The 23,098-nt window shown below is 37.2% G+C and overlaps 1 protein-coding gene across 5 annotated transcripts in view; it reads left to right on the top strand.

The window, feature by feature from the left end:
- Positions 1-23,098, top strand: part of CNTN5 (contactin 5) — a 671,848-nt gene that overhangs the window by 517,767 nt on the left and 130,983 nt on the right. For all 5 annotated transcript variants that reach the window (XR_012622124.1, XM_074816205.1, XM_074816204.1 and 2 more), the window contains 4 exons: positions 1,548-1,729; positions 11,123-11,259; positions 13,187-13,316; positions 15,443-15,593. Coding sequence is in view for 4 of the 5 variants with exons in the window: in XM_074816205.1 (XP_074672306.1) it covers positions 1,548-1,729; positions 11,123-11,259; positions 13,187-13,316; positions 15,443-15,593 (600 nt within the window). In the remaining variant the exon portion in view is untranslated. The remainder of the gene's footprint in view (positions 1-1,547; positions 1,730-11,122; positions 11,260-13,186; positions 13,317-15,442; positions 15,594-23,098) is intronic.

Below are 23,098 nucleotides of genomic sequence, written 5' to 3'. Positions count from 1 at the left end.
CAAAGTATCTTTTGTCAGGTTAAGTAATCAATGCAGCAAACTGATAAGAGAAATAATGATTATCTCTTTGTGATATATTCAAATAAATAGTGAATACCATTCCATATGGGACTATATGTTGGGTTTGTGAAGTTAATTATGTTAATAGGCTCAATGAAATGCAGTGATGTGACAATCAGGAGATAAGATTAGAGAAACCTTCTGACCTCCAACTACAAGTCTGGGAATTTTTCTGAATCTCTATAAAGTACTAGAATTTGAAGCATCTGGAGTACAACTGCAGTAACTCACAGTCTGATTTTAACTGGCTGAAGAATAGCTAGAGCTTTACCCATGGTTGGTTGCCATGTCTTTATTTGTTGTCTCTTAAATTGGACACCCTGAAATACTGAGGGAAAGGCGATTTTTAAATGCAACTTCATATACTTACAGCAAGTGGAAATTGGCAAATGATAGCAGAAATTAATAGAAGCTTTGAATTTGAATCTATGCTATGAAGTACTTTTCCCCATCTAAAACACCACAAGATCCAGCTGTGTTTATATCTAAGCTTAGGCTTGAAAGCAATTCAAATAAACACAAAATATTTTTTTTTTAAAGTATCAGCATGTAACAGTTACATTTTCTTTTATGATGTCCTTCAAGCTTCTTTTGGAATACCTGAAGCAGTCTAATTTTCAGCTCGCAATCAAATATTTTATAACTATGATTCTTTTTTTTTCTTTTTTCTTTTCTTCCCCCTTAAGTATCTGCCATAATGAGACAAATGTATGTCTGTATCAAAAAGCCCAATGGGTGCACAATGACTGATGAGTGTTTGGGCTAAAAAAAATAAATTGAATGAGTGCAAACACTATCTAATCCATTTCTTCCCTTAGTATGGATGTAAATGGCATAGTTTCCACATAGACCTGTGTGGAATACCAAGCTACAGTAAAAGTCCTTCCACTTCCACGAGCAGCCATGTAAAGCTGTGAGTCAGAAACAGTAGTGCCATTAATACATACTTCTTACACGATCAGTTTTGTAACTCAAAGAAAATTGTGACAGAAAAGTTCTCCAAACCTTTGGTCACCTTAATTTATGGAGACCAGATAGAGTGGTACTAAAATCCCCCACCTAGATGGACATTATCACTTCCTGATCTTCTGAACTGCAGTTTCACTGCAGGAAATTTGGGATGTGTTGGAAATTGCTATATATTCATCCAGGTTTTGAAGTTGTTATTTTCTTTTGCTTATTGCGTGGAAGTGTTCAGGAGTAAAGCATAGAGTGCTACAGAAGCTCTAGAGAGAGTATTTCAAGTGATTTACTTGATTTCAATAAAAACTTGGCTTCTCTTATGGGTGAGAGAGACACATTCCATGTAGCAAACCCTTTATTAAGGATTCCCTACAGGAAGTGAGGTATATCAAGCATTATATGAAACTTAATTGTGGTTATATTTTATTGCTACTTAGATTATTAAGTGTTTAAACTACCAGATAACAGAATCTATATTCTCCACAGCAGAAGAGTGCTAACAGTAATTTTACTAAATATTTCAGCCCTGTTCCAACAATCTCTTGGAGGAAAGTTAATGGTCATAATCCAAGTAAAGCCCGCCTGAGAAAATCCCAAGCTGTGCTTGAAATACCTAATGTGCAGCTGGAGGATGCGGGAATGTACGAATGCAAGGCTGAAAACTCTCGTGGAAGAAATGTCTTCAGAGGACAACTGCAAGTGTACAGTAAGTGTAATTGCGCACAGTATTATCCCGCAATGCTTTGTCCACACTTAAGGCTTTAACTACATACAAAGGATGCTAAGGTCCAGTAGAAACAAAATATCTTTCTTCTGAAATAAAATTTGTATGGAATTAAGCTAAATATTTTTATTCCTTAGTAATGCATTAAAGTCTGAAATGTTGACTCCCTCAAGGAGCTGGCTTAAATACAGTTTCATGTTTGTTGTTTATGAGTTTTGGGGATTTATTTTAAAGTGTAGTACTATAATTTTAAAAGTCTATTTTTTTTCTCCTGATATGATATATAACAATGACATGCAACTTCAGCATGATATATCTGTCAGAAAATAATATTAGAAATACCTTAGGATTTTTATCACAGTTTTATTAATGTTTCCCTTTGCCATACCTGGGTGCTGAGTTTTGTCAAATTCATTGTACAGGAATGAGAGCTGGAGAAGTCCTTCTGTTTTTGTAGAAAATTCTTAATCTAGGCATGTACAATTTCTGAAGGTTCTGAATTTCAGAAAGTGCTGAATATTTTCTTTACAAGATTGGTCTTTCTAAATGTTTTTTGAGTCAGCGTAAAAAAAAAAAAAAAGAATCAAGTATCACATTGAAAAGAAAAAACAGAACATGAAATTAAAAATATTTAGTAATGTGGTTTAACTCCAGCTGTCAACTAAGCAACACACAGCCACTTGCTCATGCCCCCCTGGTGGTATGGAGGAGACAACTGGAAGAGTAAAAGTGAGAAAACTATAGTTGCTGTGAAGAAAATTAACTCTACCACATCCAAAACCAGCATATTCCCCCCTGCTTGTCTGATATCATTTACATCATGCTCAGGTCCCATACTATCCAATACATCCTCATTAACCACCACCGCCCTTTCCATGCTTTAATACAATATACAGGTATCATTCCCTTAGTCTATGGACCACCCTTGTGAAATGTCTGTAAAATGTCCATAAATGTCCACAAATGTCCACAAAATGTCCACTGAGTTCATGTAGTCCATGGTTTTGGGGTCCATCTGTTATGGTGGTTACTCAGGACAAGAGAGGTGGTTCGTTGCATGGAGTTCTTGGGCACCAAAGCCAGCTCAGGTCAGGTCACTGCTGCACTTGCACTGCTTCTTGTAAGGCTTGTCATCCACTCTTTTTGGCTCATTTCTGCCATAGTAAATCTTATAATATGCAACTCAAATAATGAATTACAACAATTTAAAGGTAGATCCATTACAGTCTCCATCCCTGGTTCCTTTGGGCCAGGTTATAGGGTTTAATATTGCAATGAATAACTCCCCTTGCTCCTAGCCTGGTTAGCAGCAAAGGGGTTCCTGCTATATTAAGTCCCATAACATGCAACTCAAATCCCAGGTTACAACAATTTAAAGGTATTTCTATTACAATCTCCACCCCTGGTCTCTTTGGACCAGACCATAGGGTTTAACATTACAATGAACTCCTCCCTTTACCCCTGCTCTGGCTTGGACTTATCCACACCGGAGTCCCTTAGGAGTGTACCTGCTCCAAGGGGATCCTTATTTATGAGTCACAGTCTCTTTAGGAGTATACCTGCTGCGGCATAGACTTACCCACACCCACAGTTGCTTTGAGGTGGACCTGTTCCAACATGGCCTTGCCCATGGGCCACATTGCCTTCAGACATATACCTGATCCAACATGGCCTTACACACAGCCACAGTCCCTTCAGAAGTAAACCTGCTCCAGCATGACCTTACCCATGGCTGCAGTCCCTCCAGGGGTGTAACTGCTCTATCATGGGCTTATCCACGGCGACATGCTTTGAGGTGCTCCAGTATGACCTCATGCACAGCCACAGATGCTTGGAGACATACCTTCTCCAGTGTGGACTTATCCTTGGGCCACAATCCCTTCAGAGGCATATGTGCTGCAGCACAGACATAACCACGGCCACAGATGCTTCGAGGTGTACCTGCTCTGCTGTGGACTCATTCACAGCAGCAGACGCTTTGGGGTGTCCTGCTCCCGCATGGACTCCCACAGGCCACAGTCCCCTCAACTCGAGTTCACGCTGCAGTTCCAGGCTGTCCAGTGCAGCAGCACAGAGACAGCAGCGATGCCCTGGCCATCTGCCAGCCCAGGCACATCGCCATGGCTGTTATCAAACTGTTCCCAGGCACAGCAGAGTCAGATGATAAGCAGCACAGCAGCACAGCGAAGCAGCGAAAGCAAAAAGCAGCCACTAACGACCGCTAGACTCTAACATACAGCAAGGCAAGCAAGCCCCATGGCAAGTGCAGGAGCCTGCCAATTAACAGCTAACAGCAATAACAGCTATAAATTTTATCTAGCACATTCCAATCAAATCTGTCGTTATCTTGAACCCTGTGAGTCCTACGTTGGGTGCCAAAACACTGTTGTGGTTTAGCCCCAGCTGGAAACTAAGCCCCATGCAGTCAATCACTTGCTCCCCCCCATGTTGGGATAAGGGAGAGAATTGGAAGAGTAAAAGTGAGAAAACTCATGGGCTGAGATAATGACAATTTAATAGGTAAAACAAAGGCTGTGTGCACAAGCAAAACAAAATAAGGAATTCATTCACCACGTCCTATTGAAGGGCAGGTGTTCAGCCATCTCCAGGAAAGCAGGGCTCCTTCACACGTAATGGTCACTTGGGAAGACAAATGGCATAACTCTGAACATCCCCCTTTTTCTTTCTTCCCCCAGCTTTATATGTTGAGCATGATGTCATACAGTATGGGATATCCCTTTGATCAGTTGGGGTCAGCTGTGCCAGCTGTGTCCTCTTACAACTCCTTGTGCACCCACAGCCTACTCACTGGTGGGGTGGTGTGAGAAGCAGAAAAGGCCTTAACTCTGTATAAACACTGCTCAGCAATAAATAAAATATTCCTGAATTATCAACACTGTTTCCAGCACAACTCCAAAACTTAGCCCCATACTAGCTACTATGAAGAAAATTAACTCTACTCCAGCCAAAACCAGCACAAGTAAAAATTATTAATTTTATATAATAATATTGCTGCATCCTAGAGGCTAGAAACAAAAGCTTATATAAGACATGCCCTGAATAATTACATGTCAAAGTTTTCCTTATGTTGAATGTATGCTTGAGTCCCACTTCTTATCAATTAAAGGTACATCACTTGCTATCATTCCATGAATCCTACAGCCTTAAATACTTAGCAGAAAAGGTCTACTGCAGGAGATCATGCAATGAATCTTTCAGACTCTGAAGTGTTTTCTGTCTTCAATTATTGCAGTCAGTGGAATTCCAACTGCTGCAGTTTAGACAGGTCCTCAGGCTAATAGGTACCTTTAAGAAGGAGTCTCTCCTGTTAATCAATTTTATTTTTCTTTTCTTAATTTCAGCCCATGACTCCTAGTGCTTTCTCCCCATTACTAACTGTACGCAGTTCTCTGTCTTTGTTACACACTTTCATCAAATAACCATAGACTGGCATCATATATTTAGTTTATTTTCCACATATGTCAATATTTCCAGGTCCATAATCAATTTTCCTGTCTCCTCCAGGTTTCCAATGTCTTTATCTTAGCTCCCTTGTTTTTAGTGTGTATCAGCATATCTCTGGATGATGCTTCTTTCCTTGTTTTTGGTTCTCATCCATCTAGATCCAAGGTCAGGCTTCTGTCTCCAATTTTTTTGGTGTATGCTGGAAAAAATATATGGTGGCAAAGGTGGAGGTTTGCACCTTTCATTTTGGACATGCTATCCATACTGCACTTGCAGCAGAGGTTTTATAAGTCTTTTATTGAAAACAGCAGTTGAATCCCAGGAACTACTTGATGCCTCCTACTATGCCAATACCCCAGAGATACTTCAGTATTAAAAATTCTTACTGTCAGTTACTTCCATGAAAATATAGCAGCTCCTGCTAGGAACCTAGGGGCCAGGGGCATTTAGCAGCATGCCCAGTCTTTTTTGACAACATTTCTTAAAATGTCTGAAATTAAAAAAATTTAATTTGAGTTATAAGGTATAACCCAGCTCATACATAGCTGTTTTCTAGAGCTGTGAAACTATTAGATGGTAAAGCACCTTATAAAGGTGTTACAGTTATCTCTGCCTCTGTCTTTCAGAGTTAAAGAAATATAAAAGGTGCTCTTCAAGAGAGAGACTAAGATGATGGAAAATGAAATTATTACCTCAAGAGCACCCTGCAGACCTGTGGCATAAATTCATGGCAAACACAATGTAGTGTTCTGCACAACTCTGCCTCTCTCACTAGCCTGGACACATTTTTATTTTGAGCAGAAATGATGGTACTCAAATCTAGGGGTCCCTGCAAAACATTTTCTACATCAGTTTTCTTCTACTCTGTCCAGACAGAAATATGAATTTTTAGTTCTCCACCATTCTCAAAATTATATTTTTTACAGACACTGCCTTTATGGATGAAGCACAATTTCTGCTAATTGTCATTTTTTGAAATAATATTCGAATGACTTCTTTAACATTATAGAAAGGGCCCACTTTAGATTGTTTCATTCCTCTGATTAATAGATATTTGAGACTAGTATGTTACTAAGTTTCTCTTAAGTCTATTATTTTAGTTTAGACCATCTTACAAATAAGTCAAAAACAGATCTGAGTCAGAGTTTCACCGACCTCATTATCAGGGAGTGAAGTCAGAGCAGGTAACAGAGGGCTTCCAGAGGGAAGAGACTGGCGGTGGCCTCCAGAACAGCAGAACAAGAAGCACAAACTGTTACTAGCCCCCTACAAGTGCCTTTTCTTGGCCTTGAGATGAAATATTCCCCAGCGAGCTTCTCACAGCCTTCAGTGCTCCTGAAGACAGCATGAGTGTCTCACTGGCCTAAAAACCTTGACAGCCCTTTCCAGGGGTGTAAGAAGGTTTGGGTAAGAAGGTTTTTAGCAGTGCAAAGTTTAGCCAAATGTTACTTTACAAAACTGTCAGATTCCTTTGCTGACAGCTGCTATGCCAGGATTTGGGGGCATTACTTGTAACAGCATTTCCTGCTGTACTTCTTATTCATAACAAGAGTCATCATGAATTATTTACCTTTAAGCTCATTGTCTTTTCACTGACATCTTATTCCTCTAGGAGACAATGATTATTTTGGCTCAGAAATTCAGATGTAGGCCATCATTCCTTACCAGAGGTTTCTTGTAAAATTTCAGAGCAGGCTGTAGGACCAGCTGTGTCATACTGCGGTCTCACAATTTGCATGTCTCTGTAGGAACTCACTCAATGTCTGTTTGAATCTTCTTCATTTTGTCAGTTGCATCTGATCTGGGTCACCACTGAGTATATTGGAGAAAGCCCAGGACGCCCAGTCTGCCTGTCTGGTCATATTAATCACAAACTAGTGATTTTTCATTTCTTACCTGATGCTGCAATCCAGATATACCATGACTTCCTGATGCAGCTCACACTTCGGATGTTGTTCAGAAAGTGGTATTTTGAATGCTGACAATCTCAGATTGTTGTAGTTTCGGCACTTAGCTGGAAATTCAGCTGTAGAAATGACAAAAGCATTAAAACCATAATTTTGGTAATGCAAGACATCCTCATATGCACTTCAACCTATTTTGAGAGGTATGATTCTTCCCCAAGTGATCTGATCATCCTGTAAGTTTCCATTAATTTTATTCAAGCTCAAATTGATTAATAGAAGAGATTAAAAAAAAAAAAAAAAGGGTGGTGAAATTGGCCATTAACCTTTTGTAATCACAGTTCCTCCGCATATCCTGGCTAGCAGCATTTTCCCAATGGTAAGCACTGCTTTGTGCAATTCCTGTTCCTCTCTCACTCTGAAACTCTTGGGTTTTCTTCTGTATTACCTATTCACTAGTGCCAGTTCAGCAGGGGGTGGTGATGTGAAGCAGACCACAAAACCACTTTTTTGGCCATTTTTATTTTGACTGGATCAGTTCCCTGATCCTTCTTACAGCAATGCCCCATGAGCAACACTGCTGTCACAGCAGGAGGGGTGGTTTGGTGGTTTGCTATAACACAGGAGAGGAACAAGCATCTGAGGGCAGGAATATTCTATAATGCAGTGTAACAGACCATCCTGATATTAAAAACCATTTTAATCACTTCCTTATAAAAACTGTGTAGAAGAAAATCCACTCCTGCCACTACAGGTTAGCACCATGCAGTAAACTGGCTAGAGAGGAAGAGGTTTTTGTGGTTAGAATTGCACTTTCAGTTTAAATTTGCTATCTTGTCTTTCTCACTGTGATAGCTACCTATTCTTATCCTACTGTATACTACTCAATTGGCCTCGTGTCCAGAAAACTTTTTTTTTCACCCCAAACTCTGTACTGATTCACATTTTAGGAACTATCCAAAGTCATTTGTCTATGCAAAATTTTGTCCTTAATTTTCTTTCACTCAAAAAGTTGCTTAATACTTTGAGAAAGTAGGCTGAGTTTTCTGCATCTGAATTTAATTTTGCACAGAGGATATAAAAATTGGCCTGTGAGCTTGCAGATTTATTGCCAATTTGTGTTTGTAAAACATTTTGACATCCTTGAATAAACAGGTGCAGAAATGCAGCATAAAATAAATCAGGGATTGGATGGTGATTTTAAAATCTCAGGAGCACTGTATAAAGCTATGGCACAATATCCATAAAGACTACTGAATATCAAAACACATCCTTCTATTCTTATATTCACCCCAAAATTCTTCACTGGGCAGATAGAAAGCAGGCAAACACCCATTTTTCCCCGAGATGAATGTTGCATTTATAAAAAGAAAAAAGAGCTTGTAACTTTTGAAATCTGTTTAAATGTTTCTTAGAATTTATATTTTCTAATGAAAATTAAGTGCAATTATGAAATTACATTTTCTTTGCCTGCATGTATGTCAGGATGATGTTAACACATTTTCGTTAAAAAAAAAAAAGAGACTTAATACATTGAGTCAAAGATTATACATCCAGTTAAATGTTTCACTTTTTAAATTATTGACAGGGTTTAAGAACAAGTGATATTATGGAGAGTGACCCTTGCTAATGAGCGGAGGGGAACTGTTTGTGGCAAAGGAAGGAGTACATAGAGAGAGGAAAGGAAGCCAAAAAGTGATTAAAATCTTTCTCTCAATCATGCATTTAGCTCTATTCCTGAAACATGGTTTGTTCTTAAAGGGGAGGGAATCTGGGTCAATGCCTTTGCCTGATGGCAAGTTCAACAGCTTGAAAATTATGAATCCAAAGCCCATTTAGGCTATGAGGAGAAAATTCAGGGTAGAAATACCCCAACTAATGAAAAAAGGTTGTTAATACCAATGGGTCATACCACTGTGATTTGCAAGTTTGTGGTTACAGAGGAAAACCCCTGCCAGGACTATGCTGTCAAGACAGCCACAGACAGAGGATAGGGAATGGCAGTTGTGCACTGAGGAGAACACCGCTACAGCCAGGCACAGGGAAACAATTTCATTTCAGTATAAACAGGTGCACACTCTAATTCTGAATGCTCTGATTCATGATTAGATCAAATTCAACATAGAAAAATGAGACTAGACATGCTTTGGGTCTTACAGTAGAATTTTCAGAAAAGTAATGAAAAGAATGAAATATAAATAGGAACAGTTTAGTGCTTCTTTAAAACCACATGATTTTATGGCACCACTGGCTAACTTTTATGAATTTTTAGTTACACATTTAACTGTCACATTTTCCAAAATCATATTAGCATACTCACTTTCAAAGGAAACAATTGATTCTCAGCATGCTTCCTTTGTGTGTACCGAAACAGTCAAAAAGAAAACAGCATCAACTGTAAAATGCAATGAATTATATTTTTAGAACAATTAGTAGACAAGTGAGTGGGAACTCCCACAAGCTGCTTCTGAGGATTTCTTGGGACCCTTTGATATAACTTAAGAATCAAGTGATTCAGTGCAGCAGAGTAGATATGAAACATGTATGCATTGTCTTCACTGAAATAAGAAGAATAAGGGAGCAGATGTTTTTGGTCTTGGGTTTGGGAGTGAGGTTGGGTCAATCTTACCTCTGTTTTCCTCTGCTAAAAGGGAAATGAGTGATTCTTTTTCTGGTATGTTTCCAGCTTCTGACAACTGTCTGGTCAGGGACTGAAGCAGGCTATTCTCTGCTTAGGAATGATAGACACCTCATTTACTTTCTTTATCATCCATGCACAAGATGTAAGCTAGAAGCAGTTAGTCACCTGTCATGCCTTTTCATATCTTCTCATGTCTTTGATTGGTGACCTGTCAAACACCAGCTAGATTCAAAGATTTATTTTTAAACTTGGTTCCCCATGTTTAAGTACGTTATCAATTACCTGACACTTGAAGCAGAGACTTTGTTGTGACAGATCTGGACTTCTATTCATACCAAGCAGAAGAATTTTACATTCCTTTAGCAATGAAGACCTTTTAGTTACTTTCTCTACTATGAAAAAAAAAAAAAAAAAAAGCTGACATTTAATATCATTAAATTAATTATTTTCACCTATCATCCTCTTTTCTATACAAATTAATATGGCTACAGTATGAAAACACAGAAGCTGGCTTTTAAGCATACATTTTTATTTCTGCATATGAATGTTCAGTTCCTCACTGAGTCACACAAAGTATTCCAAATTATAAGATCCTACATTCAGGTATGTGATTGACTGCCGCATTAAAGATCTGCTTCTCTGCAAAAAATATTCCCTGCTTTTTAACAGATTATTACATGAAATTTAGGTACTAATGATCACATATACACCTAATGACTCTCTACCTTTAAAAAAAAGACTGTTTTAACATTGACTTACTATGTTCCTGATGAATGCTGGAAATCTCATGGGTTCTGTGCTTAAAAACATTAAAAGCATCTTCTCCCTTGAAATATGAATTAAACTCAGGACACTTTAACAAAAATATGTGCATATAGCTAACCAAATGCCCAGTCAATCCTAGCTGAATAAATCATGATTTCCTAGTAAACTGAGAAAACTACATGAAACAGAGTCTATGATGACTGCCCTCCTTACCAAAATTTAAATAGTTTAAGTCTTGAAAAGTTACTGAATGTTCTATTGTGACTACCATGTAAATGCCCTTAAATTCAGTAATAATTAAGGCATTAATATATAGTACTGTAATTTAATCCATTGGATTTTATTCAATCATGCAGATTTCTATTCCTGGTCATGATACTGCTCACTGCCTGGTGCCATTACAGCATTCCTTTTAAAGTTATAGATGGAGTTTTGGTATTTTTATTACTTTCTCATTTGGTTTTGGTTGCTTGTTTAATTGTGCTTCTTTCTGAGAGTAAGCTAAGCCTTGTAAAGGTCATAATTTAAGATCTTGAATTGATTAGGTTTTTGCATATCAGCTAGAGACTTTGTATATAGCACAGTATTTTTTCCTTGCAGCCTACCCACATTGGGTGGAGAAACTTAATGATACTCAGTTAGACAGTGGAGATCAGCTCCGATGGGAATGTAAAGCCACTGGAAAGCCAAGGCCCACATATCGTTGGCTGAAAAACGGAGTTCCTCTCTGGCCACAGGTACATTAGATGAAGAGTCACCACTATGTTGCATGTTTCTCCTTTCATTCAGATAAAGTCAGTTAAAGAAAGTACTAAAGAGTACTTCAGAAATGACTGCTTTCTGTGTTAGTTTCTTAAGTGTTAGTATACAGACTATGCATGTCCCCTCTGAATCATTTCAAGAAATGTAAAATTGCATTCATCAGTAATTCTCTGTAGTTCAGAAATATTTGAGAGACAGGACCACCTGAGCTGTGTCTGCAACAGCATCTGCCATTGTACTATAACGCACATCTAAGCAATCTCCAGTATGTTTGTGTTTTCTTTTAGATGGTAGCATTATGCCATTTGTATCTTTTTTTTTATTTTTTCTGTATAAAAAGTAACAACTCAGAGAAGTGCTATATTTGCTGAGTCAGATTCCTTCATATTTCCCCCAAGGTTATGTTGTTTACCACATTTTGGTTGTACATAATCATACTCTACAAACCACTAGCAAGCTAATGTAAGAGATGCAATGACTATTATTACATTTTCATCAGTTTTTAACTCCGTTAATTCCCTGCAAGTAACAGAAATCACCATCAAGACCATTAAAATGTTCCATGTAAGACTCCTAGAATGTAAAGACTTTAACTACAGTCACCTGATATATTTTAGAATTAGACCTAGATAAAATTCCCTTTTCCTTTTAAAAGACCATTCATGGCATGGCCTGCCTTTTATTTCACTTTGTTCAGTTTCTCTCACCGAATCGTCATGGCAGCCCACATCATGTGGGTTTTTGCCTAGCATCTTTCCATTTCTATAGTCTCAAATTATTTAAAGAAAAGTTTTTTAAATCTATTTCATGCATTTTTCCAGATTAAAATAAAGCTGTTCAATTCTGGGAGAAAATGTCTCCATTTGTAAATGAATTCACAGAATGGATTTATGAATATAAAAGATTTAATGTCTTTCTTTTCAGTGAATGTCGCTTCTCTCTGTGAACATCAACCAATTATGCAAACAATGAGAAAGAAAACATAAACACAGTTTACTTTTGAAGCTGTGAGGCATTGAAAATAAGGTTATATGCCTTTACTTTATCCATTTCTGTCTTTTTAAATGGAGCTATTGGTCCTGAAATTGAAGCAATTTAAATATCTGTACTTTTTGGTTTTCTGATTTTCCAAATCATTAGTTGCACCAGGCTCTGAAATTTCAAATTAAATTTGAGTTTAAAATGGGGGTTTACAACAGAGAGAACTTTTTTCAGTTTCCTCTGCATTCCCAAACACTTTATCCTTTATCAATTTTTAATTAAACCTACAACAACTGTAATAATGAAATCTAGAGATGTTTTATAGCAGTTCAAATTGTTCATTATACAGTTCCATGAAGTGCACATTTCCATAAACAGCTATTAATGCCCCTTCTCTTCCAGTTGTGGTAATTATTTTCTACTAGTGGACCTTTCAAATAAGAAATGTGCACTAATGATGAAGGCGATTAGACCCTTTTACTCTTACTCATGCAAACAATCTTTTATATTTATGAAAATAGTACCATGACTAAAACCAAACATTTTCTAGAGATGTGAAGATCATCAGATATGTTACACCCACAACTGACTTCTTGCCTCATTAAAGTTCCCAAGATGAACTGCTTCCAAAAATCATGTAGCAAACAAGGAAACAGACAAAAGCAAGCCTTGGAGACAGTGAACTTGCACTAAAAATATTTAGCTTTAAATATTTTTTGGAGTTTTTTCTGCCCTCCCCCCCATCTGCTTTATTCTTGTCATTCCTTATATCACAAGAAAAAGTAAGCCCAAGGAAATTTGTTGCTCAGTTTTGTTTTAGCTTAATAATGTCTTTTGTCCCTTTGCCTTAAGGTAATCGTACAGCAAATTTCCACTGTCTGTTTGCTTTTACATATTTATTTTTTTTAAATTCCATTACAGACCAGGATTGAGATGGTTAATGGTGTTCTGATGATCCACAGTGTGAATGTCTCAGATGCTGGAATGTATCAGTGCTTAGCAGAGAATAAGTACGGCACCATTTATGCCAGTGCCGAGCTGAAGATTTTAGGTGAGTATTACTGAAAAAGAACAGACTGTTCCTTTTCTTCCCTTTGATAATTACATTTGTTCTTGGTCCATTATGATAAAGAACAGCCTCTGCCAGTCCAAACTTAGCAAAGCAGATAAAAGTGGGTGTGTGGCTGGGTCCTTTGCTGCCGAAGAGAGCACAAATCCTTCTGTTAACTGAAAATTTTCTTTCATAAATTACTGACTTAGATACATTTTGTGACTGTTTCTCATATAAGGCTATTTCAGTTCAAGTAAATGAAAAAAAAAAAAAAATTATTCCCTCAAAAAAAAGTGTGGGAGAAGAATATGAGAGAAAGTAAATATATTTCAGTCTCTGCAAAAGTTAAACTATTATTTCTACCAAGGCCATTATTCAAAGGTAATTAAGCATGATCTCAGTTTTAAAGGTGTAAAAATTTCCTATGAAGTCACCAGAACTGATTGAATACTGGAAATTACATACTTGAGCTAATATCATCCATAGTAAAGCAAATACACTAGATAGTGTTACCTGGAAATGCAATAAAAATTTCATTATTCAAAAGTTGAAGTGGAGAGTTAATGAGGCAAAACTTGAAGCATGTCTTTCCAACACACTAGTTTTCCTTAAAGCAAGCTGTGGTAACACACAATGGAACAATTGTGATAAGAGAACTTCCATGGGATTAAGTGAGACAGACTTGTAAGAATCTCACGATCTTTATATTAGAGTATGGTATAGCTGAAAAACCGGTGTCTGTCAAATTCCACAACCATGTCAGAGATGAGAAGTCTCTGAACTGCTCAGACCTCGCAGGTTTCAAAACCTGCACCTGGGAGTCATTCTTGTAAACTCCCAGTCAGGTGAATAATAAAGCTGAAGTTACTGAAATAATATACTACATTTGACCTAAGATTTGGTTCTTCTGAAGAATAGCCTATCTAGCACATTTCCACTGTTTCCTAGCTATCAACATTAGAATTTCACTGATAACTCTCCAAAATTATTCTGTCTAGACATAAATTAAAACCCACAGTCAGTGGTTGCTCTCTTTCCATCACTTTGTCAGTTGTGATTCAGTCAGCAAAGAGATCCTGTTGGTTACAACATTCTCTTGATCTGTTTTTTATATTGATTATAAAATAAGTATACCTATTATATCAGATAGTTGTACACTTTCTTTGATGTTCTCTAATAACAGAAATGGACATTATATGTTGCTGCAGTAAAATCAGCCTTTCATTTTGTCACTTGTGAAATTGTACCCCAGTTAAATTTTAACCATAATGTTGCATTAAACAAGCAGTTGTGTTTAATTTTTCTGGATTATTAAAGGGAAAAGAACAGAATAAATTTTCCATATAAATAGCTCTGGTATGAAAATTACCCAAAATAATGGTAGGAAATTCATACGTATTTGAAGCAATGGAGTGTAATATGTTCCTATATGTGTAGCTGAGATAGTTGCAGAGGGGGCTTTGGTTTTGCAAAGCTAGTTTAAGAAAAACACAAACAAATGAGATTACTTAAGAACAACTGTCCTTTTTTGGTGTAAAATTAAACAAATACATTTATTACCTTAGCTGATGTATTGTAATCAATAGGACATCTTGAAAAGTGAAATACTAATAACAAGAAACGGTTAAATATCTTCTATTAAGAAGTTGTCACTTTTCAGTTCCCAGTTTTCAGACAAATATAAAAAGGGAAAGCAATAAAATTTCTCTGACAGTAATATTTTGTAAGATACTTTGGATAGCTGTGGAATTTAAACTTCTTTTCATTTTGAACTAGTTACTTCTAACATCTATGAAATCCAAAAATTTTGGAAAAGATGTACCTAAATCAACTATAGTAATTTCTAAAGCTGTTGGATTTCACAAGCAATCTTACTTTAGCATGCTAATGTGAAGGACAGTCACTAATTCATAACTAGATTAAGTTATAGACCTGTCATTTAGTCTTGGCTGCTGATTTCAAATTTTTTTAAAAATTCCATCTATTCTGCAGTGTAATAATTTCCAGGCCAAAAATGGAGATTCTATCCACAAAATCAAATCTATTATTCTAATCTTCTATTAGTAAGTAATGAAACAGGAAGCTGTGATTGTTCTCTGTAGAGTTAACATACTTCTTTTTAACAGCTTCAGCTCCCACTTTCCCACTAAGTCAAATGAGGAAAACAATAGTTATTACCAAGGGCCAAGAAGTTGTGATTGAGTGCAAGCCACAAGCCTCTCCAAAGCCAACTATCACGTGGAAGAAGGGAGACAAAGCATTAAGGGAGAGTAAGAGGTCAGAAGCCTGTTTGGTAAACTAAATATTATGTTTTCATGTTTGATTCTGTGATATGATATGAAAATACAGCAAGTGACAAGAACATGCATATGTTAGCATGGGTATGGCATAATTATTTTGTCAAGCTGATTTGTCTGACAGTAGTAACTTTATTGTTTCCACAATATTGAAATGAAAAATCTTAAAATTTCTCAGAGATGCAAACAGATGAAAAGAAGTTCTTATTTTGCTTTTTTCTCTATTTTCTGTTACTTATTTCAAAAATGTTTCAGTTACACTGTAGAGACACTACAAATTTAGTGTATGAGAGTATTAAAAGCATAGAAGCTGAAGCAGACAGGACCACATTAAATATCAAATGTGCTTATTCATTTGAAATAATTTTAAAAGGCAGATTTGCAGTTTGATCACAATGGAAGTCTGTCTAAGAATAGCTTTAAAATGATTCAGAGAAGAAAAATACGATTCCATTATAGCATTTAATTATACAAGTAATTTCTGCACTCAGCAGCACAGCTGTTGAACAGAATATGTTTGATTAAATAAGTCCCGTCCAGCTCTGTACTTTAAATACGGTTTAAGCGCTGCAGGTTAAATGCCAGTTGTAATTGCATTTTACAAGATTGCATGTCTGTACACTAGAATAATTTTGCCACCATCCACATGGTCTTTAAGTACACAGAGCAATCTTATCTTCCATCTGGTAATGTATGTGAAAGAACCACATAAACTGACTTGTACGGCATTAGTCAAAAAGATAAAAGCAAGGCCTTTTTGTTCATTTCTGCAATACTGACGAAAGCAGTAGAGTGCATCTGTCCTTGTTAACTGCAAAAGCCATTTCATTCAGGTGAGTTTTATTTTCATCTCATACCATTTGTTTTGTTTTGAGAAGGAAAAATCAGTAACTTTTTATGCCATATTGGCTGCTTGGGAGGGCAGAGCAAAACAGCATTATATACAACATTTTACTAACAGGTATGAGTTGAATAGTACATATTGACAAGATATGTCAGAATGATATTACAAAAATGTCAATAGTATCAAATATTCTGAGACTGATGCCTCTACGCTGTAGCCACACAGATAACTGTTTTCACTACATGACGTTTTCCTCTCATCTCCACAAAACTCACTGTGGTTTCTCTGATCACCATATGTAAATCATATTTTAATCCAAGACCAGTAAAGCATTTTGGTAATCCCTTGATGTCTATCCAAACATAGCCTAACTCTGAAGTTAAAATCTCATAAAAATAAGATCTTGAGCTACATTTTTGGTATTTACAGCTCTTGATACTTGCTTATTTTGACAGAGGCTGGAATGGGAAATGATGAAACATGGAAGATAAAAAGATTGTTGAATTATTTCAAATCTTTGAAAGACTTAGGTTGTGTTCAACTTAATTTTTAGTCAGCTGTTCAGGGAGAATCTTGTGTCATTCAGAGCAGCTCCCCTTCATCTACTGTTTATAGAGGGTGGAGGTGAGCGTTGGTTTCAAGGGAACTTAGTTCTGCCTCTACATACATAAACAACAGTAATAGAGTCTGTTTGAAGAGGAAATGAGGAAGCCTATCGTGGTTTTGGGAAAGTGTAACTCAATGGAGGTAGTATGTATGTTTCCATGTTTTGGACACTGAACCATTGGAAGAGGACTGTGTAAAACTTCTTAAAAAAGGAATAATCTGACATGATTGAGCACATCTATATACTTTAAAAATGGGCTTTCTTCATAGACTGCTGATAAAAATCCCAGAAAAAAAAAAAACAATTAGGAACTGTTACGTGATGAGTTTGCAAAGAATGTTAAACCATCAAAGAAATTTTTAAAAAACATTCTAATTAAATAATTAGGAAGGGCGAGGATGGAAGAGCAGAATATATTTCTTTCTTTTCTGCCACAGATTATTCCTCTTCTAGAGTGCTTGTACCAAGTGCATGTTGTGTTTCATTTCTGCCAGCCAGAAAAGGGATTCACTCCATTTAGCCACATCTGTTAGAAAAGTCTCAATACAGAAGAGACCTTCCCTCTGTGGAGAAGAAGAAATTCCACTTGACTAGTGGGTCTGCTATCATCTAGACCACCTTTTCCAAGCTGTGTTGCCTCCTTAGGTGTGCCTCCATACAACCAAAATCTAGTTGACTGGACTACCTCCAGCAACATTTCTGTTTGAACAGAAGGCTGTTCCTGTGGGACTTGTGGCTGGGTACATTTCTCACTGCAGTCAGACCTTGACTCTAGCTCCTGAAATTTAATGCAGTCTAAAAGTCTCAAATGTTTCAGATCCATTCAAAAGGCTAAAGCCACTCACCTGGCAACATAACTGCGGAGAGTCTTCATGAGGTCCATCTCTTGGTCTGTTTTTACCTTTGAACTAATCATCCAGCCCAAGGTCTTCATATTCACAGTCTATCTGCTAGGTTTGCTCTCCCTGGTGAGCAATCATTACTCTGAGCAGTCAGGTCACTTGATTCCACTTGGAAAGCATCTATATATTCTAACAGCTCTTTCGAACAGCGTTCTGAATGAGTGGCAAGTCTATAAGATAGAGCAAAGTAAGTAGGACATTCACAAATATTTGCCAACAAAAAGTATCATTCTGAGTAGAATAGAAACATACTTATTTAATAAAGATCCAAAGTATTCACGATTCATTCTATTAACCAGATGTAAGACCTGCTGCAAAAGCCACATTTTAATGAAATAAAATATATTGTATTGGAGATCTACTATGCACAAGATTAAAACTTCCAAAGAACAAGGTATAGTCTGTGAAGCTTACTGATACAGGACATTTAATGATCACTATCAGCATTGGAAAGGAACCGCATGTAAAATTCAAATCTCTTTTATATATCATTATCTCAGTGAGTTGTTCATACATTCAAACAAACATAAGTTCATCAGCATTTTCACCTAAAAGTTAAGAGGAGGGCAAAAAAAGCTACTGATATACTTCTATTTTGGAATTATAACACACCTGAGAATGACAGCGATGGGAGTTGTGTAGGTAAAGGAACACACTTAAGATGCATATTTTCATGAATCATCTCACAATAATTAAAGTTGTTAACTATCTTTACTAACCACTTGTCTCTAGACTTTATTGTCTCATAGGCTGATAGATGACTGTCATTTATGGCAACATGTGATAATGTGTATTCTGCTTATTGATTTGAACAGTGAGATTTTCAGTTCATAAGAATTTTGTAAAGAACTTTTGAATCTTTTAGTTCATAAGAAGATTTGGTTTTTTATAAAGTGGATTTTATCAGGATAGAAATCTAAAAAAAAATGAGTTTATACTTTGATTTATAATAAAATGTTTGATTGGAACTTTGATTTATGTCCTAAATAGGAAGAATTGAGCTCTTGGGCAAGAGTACAGTGATCAACAAACATTTTGGTGAAGTTTCTGAAATATTCCAGTCAGATACTTCCTAATCTGTAACCAGACCCTCATTTACTATTTTAGCATCAGTTTCTAAACAAGACTCAGACCCAGACCATTCAGACCAGAAAGTCAGTCGGGAGCTTTTTTCTAATTAAACATTTTTTTTTAAACTTATGTATCATGCCAAAAGAAGGCAACAAAAGTGATATTTAATAAAATTATTTTATGTAAACAGTAAACTTTATAATACACAGCAGAATAGACTGGAATCTGTTATCAGTTACATCAATATAAATCAGGAGTAATGTTAATAAAGTCAATGATTAAACTATGGGCAAACATTTTTTATAAATCCTTCCTGTGTTCAGGTTTCTGTAAATTGCAGGTATTTTGTAATAATTTACTACTGCACGAATTTTTGTGAGCCATTACTCCATAAGGTGTAATCTCTCTTTCATCACTTTCTTAGTGTCACCTACCTTTCTTGTCTAGATGTCCCTGTAGTAGTGACTAGAGCTGGTTTAAACAGATATGCTTGAGGAGTCATAGGTATTAAAAAGCATTATAAGTCTTTGTTCATCTGTTTTTGTTCTTTCTCCTACATCTAAAATATTCTTGTAATTAAACTTCTATTGAATTTTCACTCTAGCTCATTTCTATTACATATCCATTAATTACAGTTAATATAAAATAATGCAAAATCACTCTGGCAGTGCAAAGGGTTCTATTCAGTCCCTATTTTTTTTCCTCCATTCAGAACACCAAGAATTTAAAGAAAATAGCACAATTTAACCAACAAATGGGTAACTGAGGAAGCAGGACTTTTATAGTGCCAATTTTGTGCTGCTTTATTTTGCTTTTGATCCTTTTCCTTTTGAAGCTTCTCAAATAACAATGCTTATTTTATCAATGTTTCTTGTGTATCCTAATTTGTGGGCAGATTAATATTTAATCTAAGAAAAATCTAAATACAGTGATGTCTAAACATATGTGTATGCATTGATAATATAGTTCTGCGTTTGTTGACTGCTCTCTTTCCATATGGCACAGTGTAAGCTTTCTCCTTCACATAACAGAACAAGCTTTGCAGAAAAACATTAACAGTCTCTGAAGGTCAGATTCACAATAGATCACCATGAGCAGGACAACAGTGTCAGTCTCTCAGTGGCCATTGTATAATTGTTCATATTCATCCACCTAGGTCCAAGGTTAATTTTCCTGAGGACCAAAACATATTAAGCATTTCTGTGAGGAAATAAATGGTAACAATAGTCCACCTGCCACTTCAATTCAGCCACATTTCCTATGGAGCAATTAGTTTCCTGCATTCCACCTCTGTTTGAAGGAGTTCTGGAGATAAGGTGAAGAGAACTTTTGGCAAGTTAAGCAGCCTCGGTTTGACCAGGACCAGGACACAAACCAACATCCCTGTTCCTGTAGTAGGCATCATGGTGGTGTTTTTATTGACTGTAAGTGGGTAAAACCTTTTTATTCCATTTTCTCTGAATGATATCAAGGAATCATAGAACAGCTGAGAGTGGCAGAAGCCTCTGACTATCACATGGTCCAACTGCCCTGATCAGAGCAGGGTAAGCTAGAACAGGTTGCTCAAGATAATGTCCAATCAGGTTTAAAGGATAGAGACAATGCAGCCTATCTGGGAAACTTGTTCCTCTATTCCAATTAATCACACCTGCAGTAAAAAAGAAGGATATTACAGAATCACAGAATCACAGAATCATCTAGGTTGGCAAGGACCTTGAAGATCATCTAGTCCAACCGTTAACCTAGCACTGACAGTTCCCAACTACACCATATCCCTAAGTTCTATGTCGACCCAACTCTAACACCTTCAGGGATGGGGACTCCACCACCTCCCTGGGCAGCCCATTCCAATGCTTAACAACCCGTTCTGTAAAGAAATACTTCCTAATATCTAGTCTAAACCTTCCCTAGTGCAACTTGAGGCCATTCCCTCTTGTCCTATTGCTTATTACTTGGTTAAAGAGGCTCATCACCAGCTCTCTGCAACCTCCTTTCAGGTGGTTGTAGAGGGCGATGAGGTCTCCCCTCAGCCTCCTCTTCTCCAGACTAAACAACCCCAGTTCCCTCAGCCGCTCCTCGTACGACATGTGCTCCAGACCCTTCACCAGCTTCGTTACCCTTCTCTGGACACGCTCGAGTAATTCAACGTCCTTTTTGTAGTGAGGGGCCCAAAACTGAACACAGCAAATGAGGTGTGGCCTCACCAGTGCCGAGTACAGGGCTAAGATCCCTTCCCTGTCCCTGCTGGCCACGCTATTGCTGATACAAGCCAGGATTGGCCTTCTTGGCCACCTGGGCACACTGCTGGCTCATGTTCAGCCGGCTGTCAATCAACACTCCCAGGTCCCTCTCTGACTGGCAGCTCTCCAGCCACTCCTCCCCAAGCCTGTAGCACTGCTGGGGGTTGTTGTGGCCAAAAATATTCTTATGTTTAAATGGAATTGCATGTATTTCAGTTTGTGCCCATCACTGGGCACCACTCAGAAGAGTCTGACTCTGTCTGCTTACTCCCTCCCATCAGTGTGCATATCAGTTGCTCGGTGTGTCAATCAACTGGGAGGCTCTGATCTATAACAAATATGGCCATATAACGAATTAATATCAACTCTTCTTCCATGACACATGAAATTCTCTATTCATATTTGCCCCAAACCTGCTTGGTCAAAACTCATAAAATGGACATGTCATTTACTCATGCAAAACCTGCCCACTGTGTATTGCCATGTAGCAAAGTTACAGTCTGTTTGATATTTTCTTAATTTACTGTGTGCCTCACCTGAGGTCATTGGGGCTGATTTGCAGCCATAGAGAAGCCTGTAAAAGCTGTGCATTAAACAATTTAAGTATTGGATATTAATAGCAAGTGCTCTGACAATCAGTCTTTAAATATCACAAATAAAATTAGTGGATACTGAAAATAGGGAAACATGAACGTTTGTGAAGCTATCAGGCACTAAATACATAGCTAAATATTAATGAATGTCATGGTTTGAGCCCAGAGGGCAACCGAGCACCATGCAACTACTCACTCACTCCTACCCCTTCAGGAATAGGAAGGAGAAAATAAAGCATATCTTAAATACATTATCACAGAGATGCGGCCACCATCACTAACTGGCTCAGCCTTGGCCAGAGATGAGTCTGACTTGGAGCTGGGGGAGCTTCGAGAAGCTTCTCACAGGGGCCACCACTGTAGCCTCCTCCCCTGCTACCAAAAAGCACCACCACACAAACCCAGCACGATGAGGAAATTCTGTCTTCATAGTCATGTAGATATAAAATTTCTAGCCACACACAACAAGAACAGGAAAACACTAAACAGTGCTCATTAAGTGAGAATCATTGCCTATTGGTACTAAATTAAGAATGAATCCACTGGAGGGGACAAAGTGTTCAAGTTGTGTGTAAAATAATACATGAGGGAGTGAACTGAGGCTGCTAAAGTTTTGCCTTTACCTAAGTTTGCATAATTTCGTGGTTTTTTGTTATGTTTCTCTAACATTCAGCAGTTGTGAAAGAAGTCAGAGAAAAGAAAGAGATGTCATACAGGGACATTAAATTCCAAATACTAATAGAGGATTGCTAGACAGAGACACAGGGAAGCCTGAGACTATTGCCTTTTACTTACCTTCAGGTTAATGAGGAAATCTTTGAACTACAGAAGTAGCTGTCCTGTATGCCTAGATATTCCATCCGTCACACTTTGCTATGCAATTAGTGGAAACACATAGAGCACTTAAATCTAAAAATATCTTCATTCAAAAACTTAGAAATGGGCATGTTTTTATATTCTTCTGGTCTCTCAGACTCCTTCATTTTCAGTTTTGACAGGTTCTTATTATAGTTTTACTCTTCACTCTACTATATTTAAGGATCTGTCAGTGTTTCCATTGTAAGTTCCTATTTTAATGGCTTTATAGCTCGATTGCTATGAAAAAAATCAAAGGAGAAAAGAAAACAAAGTGTGTTTCAGAGCAGAAACAAGAAAAAAGATATTTGAGTTTGCAGGTGAAATTTTTGTTCGATTTTATAAAGCGCTTTAGTTAGCGCATGTTATGTTA

Source organism: Strix aluco, chromosome 2, assembly GCF_031877795.1.
Source record: "Strix aluco isolate bStrAlu1 chromosome 2, bStrAlu1.hap1, whole genome shotgun sequence".
NCBI lineage: Eukaryota > Metazoa > Chordata > Aves > Strigiformes > Strigidae > Strix > Strix aluco.
This window is presented reverse-complemented; position numbering and strand designations above follow the sequence as displayed.